Genomic DNA, 15,980 nt, shown 5'->3' with positions numbered 1-15,980 from the left:
AATAAAACACACGCAACGCTCCAACGCAACATCCAACACCAACAAACAGGCTCTCCCCAGCCCGGCGTGTGAAGGGATCATAGCCAATCAGAGCACAGATCTCACCTGTCCTGGGGTCTCCTCGGGGGGCTCCCCTCAGTCTTGAGACCCCGTGCGGCGCAGGGGGCTGGGGTGGAGGGCAAGGGCGGCGGGGGGGAGTCCCCGCCTCTCCCCGGAGGTAGTAGTCCATTGGACGGCGAGGAGGCCGCGCTCTTCTGGCCTCGCTTGGCGTCGTACTCAAAAGTGCGTTTGGGCTTGGGCACCGGGTTGACGGGGGTCCCGGGAGCGCCCGTCATGGGCTGGCCGGCCGGCTCCGGGCTCTGAGACCGGGCCGAGATCACGCTGTACCTCTGTCTGGCCTTGGAGAAGCGGTCGGACGGCGACGGCGACGGCGCCGAGGTGTCCGGCTCGGTGCTCACGGAGCAGACGCTGACCCGCTTGCTCCCGCCGCACGCGCTGTCCGAGTCCTCGGCGCCCCTCGCGCCGCCGGAGGAGGCCTTGTGCTTGGTCTTGTCCGGGGCGTAGCAGTTGTTGAGGTACGCAGGGGGCGCCGGGCCGGGGCTCTCCTTCAGAGCCTGCTCTATCTTCTGGATCCTGTTGAGGACCGCCGACTTCTCCTTGCGAGCGGACAGGGCGCGCAGGAACGTGGCGGAGCTCTCGGCCTTGCCCGTCCTCTTCTGGAAACGTCCCGGGAGCTCTTTGTCCGGAGCTCCCTCCTCTTCCTCTGCGAAGGAGCAGTCCGAGAAGGCCGTGCTCATCCGGCGCACCCCCTTGAAGTCGAACGTCTGCTCGCTGCAGGGGGAAGAGAGCATGCTGGGACAGCCCTCGCTGCCCCCCACCCGCTCGACCCCTGACCTCTTGTCCAGACACAAGCTCATCCTAGGCAGAGACACCCTCCTGCACTCCCATTCTGAGATCTTCTTTCGGATGGTGGCCGGGGGAGCGCCCGGTACTGGCCGGGCGAGGGACAAGGTGCGCTTGTGGCCTTGGTGGGAGGAGGGTCCGAGCGACTGGGTGCTCCAGCTCAGGGACCCACCGTTCAGTCTCTCACCTCCCCCCGGGAGCTCCCGCGATCTCTGGGGCTGCTTCTGGACGTGGACACCCCGGCTCGGGGGCTCCTTCTCTTCCTCTTCTTCTTCTACCGCCTCCTCCTCCTCCTCTTGACCCGACCGGGACGGGGACGTGCTCGGCTTGTAGATGGAGAGCCGGTTGTCCAGGCAACCGATGCTCTTGGACTTGGTGAGTCGGCTTTGGGAGTCAAAGCGGGGGGCGGCGAGGGCACCGCCGCTGCACAGGCTGGCGGTCTTGCTGCTCCAGGCGGCGTGGCCCAGGAGGCGCCCGTCCGTCCTCACGTAGCCCGCCTGCCTCTCGGAGATCTCCGAGTCGCTGAGCACCGCCGGCTGGCCCCGCGCCTGGCCGCCACACAGGATGGGTGGAGGGGAGGTCGAATGGCACCTGTGACACAAAAGACCATAGGTGTGAGTGTGTGCACACCTGTGTGGGGGCGTGTCCGAGCGGCATGTGTGTGGGTGTGCGTGCGTGTGTGTGCGGGGGGGGGGGGAATATTACATCCGAAAAGAAAGAAACACAGCAACGAAAAACACAGAATTGTTTTCTTGCGAAATTAAATAAAAACATGTGTTTTGAGTCCGTGCTGGAAATGGGTTTGATTAGCAAATTATAATGGCTGTCTGGAAGTCCGTTCAACCCTCCAGCAAGTACTTTAACAGAAACAGGAGAGAAACGCCAAAAACATTTGGGAAAACTGAAATATTTGACCACATGATTGAATCAATAATCAAAGGAAAAAATTATGTCCATGGTAGCGAGGAAATATAAATGAAACCCAAGGAAAATACCGATCTTTGTAAAAAGAAGAACGGGTGGATATCCATTTTCCAGAGAACTGTTTGAAGGAACCAGCGTGGACCTCACACACAAAGCATTATGCATTAGGAGCCCCGCAGCACCTTAGAAAGCGATCTAACAGCCTTACCTCTAACTGAGTTACTGCTCCTCTCTGTAGTCCTCTGAGGTACTAACTGTAAGACAGTCTGGACTCTCTGGTCCCATTGCTGCTGACTCACACCATTGTTCATCCAGTTCCCACACAACGCACGGAGAACAGAGTACTCTGACGGATTCAACAGCACATCAGCCGGTGTTCTTCCATATACTGATCTCCCACACCTACAGAGCATGGCGTCATCGTTCAGGAACTAATGTCGCGCCTTGGCAGCTGGCTGAGACTCGGTTGCGAAAGTGAAGTTGCAGAGATCTGATGTTAGAGCCCTGGGTTAGAATAACAAGGTAGGGGCTAAAGGCGGTGTACTCTGATACAGAGATGCAGGTTAGGACAGATCTTTTCCCCTCCTGCACTCCTCCCTTCTGCCCTGCCCAGGGTGGAGAAGCGGTTACACTACCTGTCAACCTGCCGGCTTTCTGCCAGAGTTTTAGGCTCCACAGAGCGAGCTTGTCGTTTCCCATCCAAATGACTATGACTAAATTCTCTAATTTTATTGTGGCGCTTTGTAAATGGACTCAATGAGATCTTTGATTATTTCTTAAAAAAAGGAGCTGGACAGGATGGGATCAGTTGCGTTGGTTATTTTAGATTACTATTGGTTTCATGGTTCTGCAACAGTAATGTCTATTTTCAAACAGGTTAGTTCATGTAAAGGATTTGTTGCACTAATGCTATACAAATGTTAGCCTGAGCGACTTAGAATACAGTACAGAAAGGCTAACATTTTGCCTGTGTTATTTTATTTAGTTATGTTTGCATCGTATATACTTGTATATACTTTAATCCAGTAAATGTATTGAATGCCAGTTTTGAGCATACACAACTGATCATACACAATTGGCATTTCATTCTTTAGATTCCCAAATTATAATATATTGTAACACTTAACACTTGTTTACATTGCTTAATAATATAGCGGTTTCATGTTTCAGTAAGAATATCCTACAATCAGAAAGGATACATTAATAACCGAAGCCCAACACAACCCCAGTTAAGTGCTTTGTCTGGCACGGAATCATCCATACCTCAAGTTTATGATTTGGACCACCTTAGCTAGGATGTCTCCCTGAGTGATAAAACATACTTTAGATTGCTGCGTCATGATGTGATTTCAGGATCATATTAATAGAAAAATAAAGCAAGAGCCAAATTCTTGCCTCTGGTAGAAGCCCTGGTGGGAATGAGCTCTGTGAAGGGTTGTGGGTGGACATGATGAAGCTAGTCAAAATAAGGCCGTAGGCAGCTCAGACCACACAGACAGAGCAGCAGAGCCCAGTGTGCCAGAGGCTGGCAACCTTGCTTCTAGCTTTGGGCTCACTGGAGGGGTGGAGGTCAGACACTGAACACCTCCCATGTGCTGGACAGGGAAGAAGGAGGTAGCTAATTGTGCACTTCAGGGCAGCACTTGCGGTGAAAGATTTCCCTTAAAGTTGAACAATTTCCTTGCCAGTCTTTCTCTCTCTGCTTCCTAGTTCACTGTGCCTAATACACCCAGAGGCACGGTGAAGTAGTGAAAGGTGGTGACAAGGCAGTGGCCCCTGAGAGGGAGAGGGCCCTATCCAGGGCCCTGCAATTCAAATCATATATGATTAAACAATAGGTCAGGAAATATGGCTTTTTCCCCTTTACATTTTAGAAAATATGAAAATGATTTGATCTTCTGCGACGAAAATAGAGAATGTTCTGCAGCCCCCAACCCCTCCACAAAATGGTTTAGTCCAAAATTGTGTACATAGATCACTGTAGCCTATAACTGTCATAACACAGAAGAATGTTAAGACATTTCAATCAAGCCTCAGGAAGGCAATTAATGACAAAAATTGCGTTTATCAGGCCACCAATCTGCCTGAATATGTGAAACGAGTACCAGGTGTGCAATTGAGCTTAGAAAGTGGAGCGTGAAATAAAGGTCATTAGGGATTTGCCATTTAATCAACTTAGACACGGTAGTCATTTTTTGATAATGGTCGTTTTGTGGTGAATAAGAAGACATTACATCTTGAACCATTTAGGTGAAAAATACCCTTCTTATCCGATTGGTTATTCCCTCCTGCATATTCATGAGAGAACTGCTGCCTTGATCACCACCATTAACTACTCGTTACTTCCAATCACATTCACTTATTTAGAGATCCTGTCCAAATAGCTGCGTGCTTTATTCCAATTAGGCATATTTAAAGAACAAATGTAAAGCGATTCACTGGTAATACCACTGCTGCCAGCTGCTTGTCCTGTTGTGTAGCCTCAGTACTAGGGAAACTGTCATAAGGCCCATCAATTGATCTGAAATCTGAATGTTGTATTCATAATAACTTGTTTATTGTTGTTATCTGCACAGAGGCAGCCCATGCAAAAGCTGAAACATTTTATAGCATTTAGCTCCATTCACCCCAATGCATTCTATACTATCTAGCACTCTCTCCACCTGGTATGCCAGTGTTGATCCTGTTGCATTAGGCTGAACAGGAATGGCTAAGCTCTCTCTCTTTCATAGCTCTGGGGAAACGTAAAAACATGTAGAGCAGCAGTGCCACATATATATATATATATATATATATATATATATATATATATATATATATATATATATATATATATATATATATATACATATATATACACATATACATATTAAATATGAAAGGGAAAATATATATATAAATATATTTTATATATGTATATGGCAGAAAAAACATTTGCTGCATGCCATATTAAGGGGCCCATTCACATTTCCTTTCATGGGGCCGTAAATTCCTGACTACGCCCCTGACTACACCCTAACCCACATGTAATACACCCTCCAAAGCACGTTAAGTAGAATGTACTAGCTATTTATATCATTTTGATACTAGACGTTAGTATTTTATTCCTAACCATCCACTTTGTAGTTCTGTATGAAGACAAATAAAGGTTCACGGCACGCATATGTTAAATTTTCTCAGGCAAAAAGACGTTTGGCACTACTTTCGTTAGGTTTCATTTATACTTTCTAGGTTTGCAAATTACTTTCAGTGTCATTTCAAATGGCACAATCTTTGATTGCAAGTCTGTATTTTCCAACAGGGTTGATTGCAAACTATTAATAGTCACGATGCTAATGAGTAAATAATAGCAGCTTTGTGAATGAAGAGCCGTATAAGTGTTTGTTTTCCCATCCAGCAGGAGGAAGCGGCCCTCCACCACATGAGAACAGAAACACCCTCCAGCCCACCACTCACACAGTCAGACACTATTCCAAATGATGGGATGGACCCCGCGTTAGCCAGGCAAAGTAGATTTATCCGAAGAAAGAAAAATTAAACAGCAAAACCCTCTATTATTGAAAAAGATTAAAACATCACTATGATTTCCTGCTTTCTGTAGACTGCACATGGGAGACCAGCATCATCAAGGCAGCATAGCTGAACATATTTTAATTTTTTTTATTTTTTTTTTCTCTCTGAATCATTGACCACAAGGCCAACATTGTTAGAGGCAGACATCACTGACCTTTCAGGTATGTTGTGTGTAGCTTTACCCCCTCCGACCCGAGCACCAGCCTTGGAACTCTTGTTGGCTGTCATGGTTACCCTCGAACCCACCATTCATCTGCGGGAAACATACAATGACATCTGTCACCCAAATGTTATGCACAATGTATTGTGTTCTGGTCAGGCAATGTCCTTCCTGCACCTATGGAAATGTAATAATGAATTGAAAAATGGATCTCGAAAATCAGATTAATACATATTCTTGTATTGCGGTATTGATCGTTGAATTTACATTCCATTTGAAGGGGCGAGAATGAAGAATGTAGTATGACATTTTCTTACTGAGCTTTAACTCATTGCCAAATTCAATAGCAAATTGAATGGCTAAACTCCACTCAATTCCTAACAGATCACGTCAATAGCATGCAGAGGGACAAAGATTAATCAAAAGGGCGACTGCTTTCCTCACAGCCAACCCTGTTTGGAAAGTACCAGGGATCTTCAAAAACTCATGATTGAAATTCAATATTCAAGCTAATTAGCAAAAAGAAAAAAGAAAGAATAGGAAATTGTCCATGTGATGTGATGTGAAGCATATGACACATTTTGCTAAAAAAAATCCGCAAAATGTAGCGCTGTTCTTTTACATTACCAGCTTTAGGGTATAGAAACATGTTCCTTTAACATACTAGCTGTTGATTATAGAAACATATTATTTAACATAGAGTATATAAACATATTTCTTTACATAGAGTATAAAAACAGGTTCCTTTACAATACATTAACAGCTGTGAGGTATAACAACATTTTCCTTTACAATATATAACCAGTTGCAGTTATAGAAACATGTTCCTTTAGAATACATTAACAGCTTTAGAGTATAGAAACATGTTCCTTAACATAGAGAATACCAACATGTCCTTTACAATATAATACCAGCTGTTATAAACATGTTACTACATATGGTATAGAAAAGTGTTCCTTTACATACAGTATAGAAATATATTCCTTTACAATACATTACTAGCTGTACAGCATAGAAACATGTTCCTTTACATACAGTATAGAAATATATTCCTTTACAATACATTACTAGCTGTACAGCATAGAAACATGTTCCTTTACAATACATTACCAGCTGTAGAGTATAGAAACATGTTCCTCGCCATATAGTATAAGAAACATGTTATTTAAAAATATATTACCAGCTGTAGTGATATAAACATGTTACTAACATCAACTCTGTTTCCACAAATAAAATAATGTACAACTTGGAACACAGTGGCCCTTGGTCCTTGGATTGAGTTCGCACTTGGTCCTATTTGGAAAATTACATCATTGGTCCACCCTTTCTAAAATTATTTGAGAAGAAAATGACTTGATGTGGAAGACCGCAATCAGTTCCCTTTCATGCATTGGCGCTGTAAGGGTTAATTGCCTTTCATAATTATTCAATATGAAGTTATTGTTGTGCAGTAATAGGGAGGTCAACTCGAGATGTGGAGGGATCATAGGTGGAGGGTGGGAGGGTGCTTGGCCGAGGGACTTGTTTACAGGAAGTTGTTGTATGAAGAAGTCAGCCAACCACCATTGGAGCTGTGAGCCCTATAGAGATAGATGAGGAGAGAGGCAGCATTCCTGCTGTCAGCTACTTCCTGTAGCAATGGACGGAACCAAAGGGACTGCAGGGCATCTCTCTTCATTTTCATCAAACACAATGTTCACTAATCATGTGATGTCAAATGACTATATTTCAAAGTCTGTTCTCTCTGTGCATGGTAGGGGTGTGCAGGAAAAGGTGTTGATGAATCCATCTTGAATATGCAAGTGCAATCATTGTGTTGTTAAAGAAAGAGACAGTTGCAAGATTATGAAATTGGAGGATAGGCTTCTAAAAAAATATTTTAGTGAATGTTAACAAATTCTGGTCTATTATCATAAAAAGTCATAAAATACAATAATTGTATATTTCTTTCATTCAAAACATACTAGGCCATCAATTAGTTTTTGATAATGCTACCTAAAAAAACATGGTACCATCATTGAAAGACTTACAACAAAGAATGTCGCACAATTATCAGAGAATAAGGTCACAGAGTAAACACCAAGGCGTTAGCCAACTGACTTCCTGAGTTGATACCATCTTTTTACAAAAACTCAGAACCTAAATAACCATTTCCTAGCAAGTTTGGGACGAACTTTGAAGTGAATTAAACTAGCTCTTCAATCTCAGCAAGCAGGACCAGGGGTAAACTAACATTAAAACGAATGCTGACTCATGGCTACAGCTAGTGGACATGGGCAGGAACAGTTTGACAGAGCCTACGAGAAGATGTCTTCCTGAAAGTTTATGACAGACAAATTCCTGATTGTTCGTAATTCTGTTAACCTCAAGCTCAGGTTAAACACACATTGATTTTAGAGGGGTATCTAAAGTTCCATTATTTGCCAGAGATTTTCCTAGGGAAAAGGTGCTATTAAAAATTCTTACATTGTGAATGTCTTATTCCTTACTGTACAGTTTTACAAAGCTGTAAAGTTCAGGATGAAGTTGGATTTTTGAATACTTAAAGTATACATCATTTGGCGATAACTCATTTTCTTGTGTCAATTCTGCTACTTCTCTTTGCAGGGGTAAAGGGGTCTGTACATTTGTACAAATATGTAGAAATCTAAACTGTCCAGGAAATGATAATGGGCTTCAAAGATACTTATGTAACAATAAAGCATAATATCACTATTACCAGGTCCATCCATTTCCTATTACCAGGTCCATCAATTGTAAGCCTATGTGTACTGCCATTAGCATCAAGTAGAGAGAATTGTGTAAACTGGTTACGAGGGCTACAAGGCCAAATGGATGTGCTCTGTCTATTAGGCTGCAAAGAAAAAATCCCTTTGTCTTCACCATATCCTTGAAAGAGACTTGGTTAAAAAGTAAGCGTTTTTATCGGGGAAAGGGGGGTGGTAACTCGCAAATATCAGGCAAAGGGCTTTGTGTGTACCCATCCATGAGGCAAAACGTGAACATGCATGTCCTTGACCTCATCACATTTTGACAGAGCGACTGACACACAGATCACTCTTGTCGTGAGCAGGAATGCACCAATATTTGCCATCTCCATCAGCTGCATTGACAACATTAAAGAAGGTTTTAAGAAGAGACCTGAACAAACAGCAGAACTTTTTTTCTCACAAATACGTACACTCTAAAACACAAGCACACACACACACACACACACACACACACACACACACACACACACACACACACACACACACACACACACACACACACACACACACACCTGCATTGCATCATAGAATTGCTCCTCTCAAAGCCATGGTAATTCATTATCCCTTTAATAAACTGCTGTCAGGCTTCTTACGCCTGCCGTCACAGAGGCCAGCCTCCCATGGCGCTGGAGAGAACTCCATTTAATTTCATTAACAACACACTTGCTCCCTGAACACACACACAAACACACACACACACACACACACACACACACACACACACACATACAAAAAATTAAAATGAGCAATAGACCCATGAAGACCCCCAATAATGGAAGCGTATGGCCATTCCACTCCCTCAGGTCTGCTCCACAACACCTCAGCTCTTCTGGCAGGGCTGTCCCTGGTTTTCCTGCTGATCAGCACATCGACGTCAAGTCGCTGTTGTTTTTTTTAAAACCCCAGTGTGCAGCGAACCATACTGCAGCCAAGGAGTGCAAGAGCAGAAGCAAGAGGAGGAGGAGGAGGGGAAAAAGGAAGAGTGAAAACCTCTGCAAATTCCCAACTCTTTCCAGACGTCACAACACACCCAGCAGACGTGAGGTCTCAGGCCTACACAGTTATACATGCCATTGTTTCATTCCCCCCCACCCCCCACCCCCTGTGCTTGCCCCAGAAGGACCTTTTTTTCTGTTCACCATGGACAAAAGAGCGTCTGAGACGGCTGAGACGTGCTACTAGGGCTGGGGTCTGTGGGAGTAGAGTTACTGCATAACTGCTAGGTGGGGGGGGGGGGGCTTCCAGGCTACACAGTCTTTATGTGGGCCATTATATGGTTCCCATGCATTAAATATTACACACATGGATTGTGCATGTGATGTACTGAACTGGGGCAGGCCATTCATCCTCCAAAATAAAAGCATATCATTTGAATTCTGCTTCACAATAAATCTTTCCGTAGATGATTCACAGCATGTTTGGAATGCAGTTGGAATAGTGAGAGGACAGAGTAATTAAGGTTATAAAAATATATGTTAGATAGATAGAGAGATTGATATATTAGGCTAGGCTACATTCGGCTATTGCGTAAAATCTTGATTTTAACAATTCATTTTCCAGTAATTTTTCAAAAGTGTTTGACCTTTTGAATTAATTAAAAACTACACAACATACCCCATATTTCAATTTTCTATAAGTTCTAGGGTCCACAACAATACTTTTCATCTGTTTGCTAAAATGTCACCGAAGACATTGAGTTCCCGTCAAGTACAGTTGGTTGTAGGCCTAAGATGGTATATTCTTTGGAATCTCCCTTAATACATTCATGCAAATCCAAGGGCCTTAAAAGACGGTGGACATCAGGTTTAAGGATGTTGCTGGCAGTTACTAATTACCCAGCTTAAGCAGCATTCCTCTCTCCCAAACATATTCTGCCATTTTTAGGCATTTATAAACGTTAAATCCTTGCATAGTTTCAGGAAAGGAACTTCAGTGAGGAGGATAAGGACATGCACAGCTGGAACGGGGAAGGCATGTGGAAAACAGGCTTATGTCTACGGTGAGCGGCGGAGAAGACGTGGGTAGGATGGGGGAGTAGAGAATGTGTGTGTGTCACTTCATAGCATACTTCTCACACGCACACACCCATACACACACACACACAAAACACACACACACACACACCAACGCACACAGACAAACACAAGGAGGCATGCACACACACACACACACACACACACAAGGACACGCGCACACACACACACACACACACACACACACACACACACACACACACACACACACACACACACACACACACACACACACACACACACACACACACACACACACAAAAGATAGGAGACACAAGATGGAGGCCTGCCATTCAATAAACATTGAGTGGCCTACCACTGAGTTTGTGTTGTGCTTCAGTTCAGAGGCACCTGACCTACTGACGGGTTACAAGTATAGGTTACATAGACCAGGAAATTCCAAAATTGCATCTTCCAACCCACTATGATTTTCGTTTTATTTTTCTAAAGAAACAAAAGATCTAACTGTTATCTGTATTAATTAGGCCGGCAGTTCAGCTCTTCATCTGCATAAGTATCAGGGATTTGTGCAGCTATTCAAATACAGCAATTTATCAAAGGGGAAGGTTTTATTATGAAAGGGACGGCAACGTGTGTAGTGTCTGATTCACATCAGCCAGGTCACAGTTTACTTCACAAAGAGGCTTTTGACAGCAAGTGAGCCAAACGGAATGTCATGCGCCATCTATTCCTAAAATCCATAGAGGCTTCTGTAAACACCACCACCAGTGCTGTTCACACTCACAGAACCCCACACTCCTCACACTATGACTGACAAGACGCATCACATGATCCAACCCACTCATCCTCTTTAAAGAATAGGCAGTATTGAAAGGAACCATTCTGCAGGCATGTATGTCTGATTTTAAGATTTGTGTTATTTGTTAATCGTGTGGGTTGCAGGGGATCAGAGAGGTAAATACCATTAGGTCAGAGGACCTTAGATGGGACAAGGTGATCACGGTTCAATAGGTATGCAATACAAAGCATCGTTTTTTTCATCAACTTAGGCTTCCATTTATTGGACTCTCACTGCTATACCCCACAAACCTGGTCAATTGATCATAGGATTTCATATTAACCATACGGCTATACATAATAACCGTAGAGATTACATGACCAATTGCAAACTAGCCTACAGTTCGTCTAGATGTTCAGCAGAGCTGTCAACACACTCAGGTGACCATCGTATTTTGGTTCTCTATGGCATAGCCTACACATTAGGAGAAGGGAAGATAAGAACTTTCTGAGACAGCCGAGTCCATTGACGAAGATCAGAAAATCAATTAAAGTTTTGAATCTGACTCATGAGCATCATCAATAGCATCATTGTTATCACACAAGAAGTGGTAGAAGTAGTAGAAGAAGAAGTAGCATTAGTAGTACTACTAGTAGTAGTAGAAGTAGTAGTAGTAGTAGTAGTAGTAGTAGTAGTAGTAGGCTAGTAGAAGTAGAAGTAATACTTTCTCACGATTACACGACAATTGTTCTACTGACAAGATTTTGGGGTAATATTGTTATGGGTTTTTATCAATCGTGCTCATTAGTAGGATGAGAATCGTTCACAGAGAAATGCCAGCAGTATATTAATATTCGCTACTCGCTGGCACTCTTTGTTACACCAAGGGTACGCTGAAAAAAAGTTCAGCCAACCCCATTACATTGTAACAAATGTGATGACCAAATATGGTCACATTGAGTCAGATAGACCCAAAACGCACCTTGCGAATTGTTTCGAGTAATTTTAGCACTGTCACTTTGTAACATTTCTTCTTTTCGATCATTTTAGCCAGTCGAGAGGAAATGCATGTCTGATAAACGATCCTGTGGAGATCGCAATCATTAATTCAGAAAAGCAATGGTCTTTACCTCGTAATTTGCGCTCACATCCATGACTGTTTTCACAATGTAATTCCCTGGGGCGCAGAATCCAGTTGTTCTTTGTTTTGGAAAACCGTTTTCCGGATACCTGCCTTTCTCAATAAACTGCGAGTCATGACTTTAAAACAAACTCGCTCCCTCGTTCCCCGGGCTGAGAGTTGAAGGCTGGACTTGTTGCTATGGTAATGGGTTGTTTGCCCCCCGCTTTTCCTAGGATTAGGCCTCGCTCTTTTAGACCAGGCAAGCATTCAGGCTGCCTTGTTTATTGTCATATTGGGCCAGTGTCTCTGGGAAAGAATTATGCATACAATTAACTCATAGAATAGGCAAATGCATCTGGAATGATGCATTGAAAACATAAACAGCACTCTCCAAAAGTTGTATTCACCCTTTACATTCATATTATTTTGTAGAACTATTGTAAGCAAGTCAGCAAATGCAATTAATTAAATAGCATAGGATGATCATCTGTTGCATTCAAAACACTTTTGCAAACAATAATAGAGAGGTACACTTTTGCCATCATAATAGATAAATGCCTTCCACCATTGATGACTAACTTTTTATCTTTTTGGAATTTTGACCATTATGCCATCATAATAATATTCGCTATACCCTCACCCTCACCCATACCACTGTAATTTCACTCTGTGTTCTATTTTATCTAATCTTCTGGGACTTGTTATCTTCCGAAGGTTTTGGGAACAGGGAAGTCAGAAAATGCAGAAGAAAATCATCACTAGAGTCTAGAGCGCTGCCACCGTATAACTATTACCTTCAGCTCTCTCCCCAGCCTTCAAAGTACCCCTCAAGAATGCTGTACTGAAGGAGAACTGGAATCTTCCCTGCAAAGCCTATATGCAGGGAGGGGCAGCCTGGCCATACATTTATGTTCTTCTGCTTCTGTGAAGGAACCGTTGGACTGACACTGTCATTTTTTTCCTGAAAGCGGCCGGGTGCTTTTGTTATCTGACCTTGGAACATATCTCCGTAATAAAGCGATTAGCACTATAATCATGCTTACTGTCAAACTCACAAATCCAATGATGGCTATGAAAACATTGGCTATGAAAACACTTTACTTTGGACCTCAGTAGGTTTATGTTATTTCCTGGCAACATCTGGCCTGAGCTCTTTCACTACAAAGGTTTTGGTTTTGTAAATCTGCTTGAAGATCATTGCATGATCCTTGTATGCTAATATTGTGGATATGCTAAGGTCATTCAGGCAAATGCTATAGCATCATTGTAAATATCATTTGCTTGTTTATTAAAGATAATTTTGTTATTATTAAGAAGTTTGAAGAGACATGTTCCGTTTAATTATCCAACATTGACTTGTTTCAGGGTTACAGTTCAGTTGCCATTGTGTTGCCATTTTAGGAAAAACACAGACATGTAAACAATTCCCTAAGAGCAGTTGGTTATAAGTTAACCAGTGCTGGAGCTTATATGCAGCAAAAAGGTCTCAACCAATGCTCGTCTCATATAGACTCTTTGCAGTTGATGACCCATGGAGCAAACAGCTACCAAATGCATGCTGGAGCATTTTCAATCACCCACCATAAGGCTGAGGGGTGAACAGCATTCCTAAACCATTCACCATCTATACCTGGTCTTACTGCAAATGTGCTCACGCACACACACGTACGCAAACACACACCCATATACACACGCGTGGGATCATTGTCATCGTTGGACCCAATGATGATGGGCTCGCTGTGATATTTAACAACTGGATGCTGATGCTTTTACCAATGTCCGCTCAGCACAAACATACGAAAGTATTTTTTTTACGTTAATGAAGTTTTACATTCAAATTTCAGTTTGCTGAACCGTATATTGAACCGGGAAAGTCAGTCAAACGGTTTCAAATTATTCCCAGTTCCTCCATTGATTAACCCCGCAAAAATGTGGTTCTTTTGTTAAAAGGTTTTGTTAGATTTGTGCTTGACTCAACTTGACTACGTCTACGACTTACATATATACCGGTATTGTTGTCAACATCGTTTTCATTACACAGTTGACAAGGTCAACTGTAGGGGAACCATTACTACTCACCATTGTGGAAACAAAGCAGGTCACACTTCAACAAAGTGTGTTGGGCTAAGTTACACTGAATAAAAAACCTCATAAGTTCTATAGTTTGGGATTTCATTGATGATTTAGGATATCATACTGATATGTCTACTCTAACCGTCTCCTGTAATAAAATAGGCTTATCTCACGTTGGTTTTTTGTAGGTGCAGTGGGTGGGCACTGGCATATCTACCGAACCATCATCAACTTAATGAGCTATTATTTTCGCCCCTATACTATTAATGTGGAAAATCATCCGGGACTATTATTTATTTATTTGTAATCATTTTGGGAGAGGTATTTACGAAGACTAATTGGTTCCATCATACCACTTTTTGAAATGCATTTTCTTTAAACTAAATTGAAACCGACTTATATAAAAAATCTATATAAAACAAATCAAATAATAAACAATTACTCCTCTATGATAAGGTATAGGCCTACTGGAGCGAATGGGCGGAGCTTGTGGCCCTATGGATTGGCCTCACCTACTGGCCTCACCTCCAAAAGTAAAGAATAGGATGTGTTGACGTAAGAATAAATCAATGTGAATGTGAATGTCCTCTATGACGACCACAATAGGATGAGTTAGGCGCCCCCACTAGGTGGCCCCTTCTAAATACATCTGCTGGAAGACATTGACCGTGACTTATACTACTCTTTACAAAAGCAGAGCAAGTGGCAATAACTTCAACCATGTATGGTTGTGTTGATCACATCACTTTGATTTCGTGTCTTTTAAGTGTGGTCTCATAAAAGGAGTTTGTACACTGTTCATTATAAATTACCCGTATGCCAATTAAGCTACTAATTATTGTCTTGTTAATGACGAAATAGTAGTCTAGCAACACTTTATAAAATACGAGACGTACCTGATTTTCTTTATTAGTAAATTTCTTCAATAATCCATTCTTATAAAGAGGCTCTGAGGCTGTCTGCCTGACTAGTCTGAAAGCTGAATTTTCTGCGCAGAAAGTTATCTTCTCTGTAACGGTATGCACTCAAAAAAAAGAAAAATGGACTGAACAGGAAATGATGACGGCCACTCCGTGTAAATCAGTTAGTTGCGAATAAATCACAGCTGTTTCATTGTCAAATGTTGTGGTTGCTTCTCCACACTCCAAACACATTGTATCCATTGAAATCGCCTAGTTAGTAGCCTATTTGTCGCTTGGAATGCAAGAAAAATAGGAACGGGAGAAAAATAAGAAAAGGTTTGGAAAAAGGCATATTGAATCATCACTAGTAGCATCATGAACGGGGTACAGATCACTTTCGTTAATGTTTTCTAGATATTTGTAGTAAAAGTTTAGTGAGCATCTTATTTTTTCTTTATAATTAGGATCAAAAGGTTTAAACCAAAATAGGGTACTTTATTTTATGAAAAAGGTAAGACATTTCCGATAGCCGACCGTGAGTGTGGGGGAATACAACTAATAACTAGGCCTACGACTAAATGTTTAACAAAGGATCATTGCCCAATCAACATGGCAAATTGTATAGGCTTAATTTAGTCTACAGTCCTGTGCAATGTAACTAGACACTGAAATAATTAAACAACGATTGGTTTGTTGGCAGATACGTCCTACTAGCTCCCCCTGGTGGAATCACGTGACTTCTCCAAAGCTTATACATGCAAGAACAACTTATATTAATA

General features: G+C 42.4%; 1 protein-coding gene across 3 annotated transcripts in view; it reads right to left on the bottom strand.

The window, feature by feature from the left end:
- dennd2b (DENN domain containing 2B) overlaps nt 1–15,309 on the bottom strand; it is a 42,274-nt gene extending 26,965 nt beyond the window's left edge. For 2 of the 3 annotated variants that reach the window (XM_030376770.1, XM_030376772.1), the window contains exons 1-3: nt 12,234–12,429; nt 5,555–5,653; nt 106–1,494 (exon numbers count right to left, since the gene is read on the bottom strand). In XM_030376770.1, coding sequence (XP_030232630.1) covers nt 106–1,494; nt 5,555–5,649 — 1,484 coding nt within the window. In that variant the 5' untranslated portion in view covers nt 5,650–5,653; nt 12,234–12,429. Of the gene's footprint in view, nt 1–105; nt 1,495–5,554; nt 5,654–12,233; nt 12,430–15,195 lie in introns of those variants that run through there. The other variant, XM_030376771.1, reaches the window with a different exon arrangement.
- Between the last annotated feature and the right edge of the window lie 671 nt (nt 15,310–15,980).

This window comes from Gadus morhua, chromosome 14 (genome assembly GCF_902167405.1).
Source record: "Gadus morhua chromosome 14, gadMor3.0, whole genome shotgun sequence".
NCBI classification, from domain to species: Eukaryota; Metazoa; Chordata; class Actinopteri; order Gadiformes; family Gadidae; genus Gadus; species Gadus morhua.
This window is presented reverse-complemented; position numbering and strand designations above follow the sequence as displayed.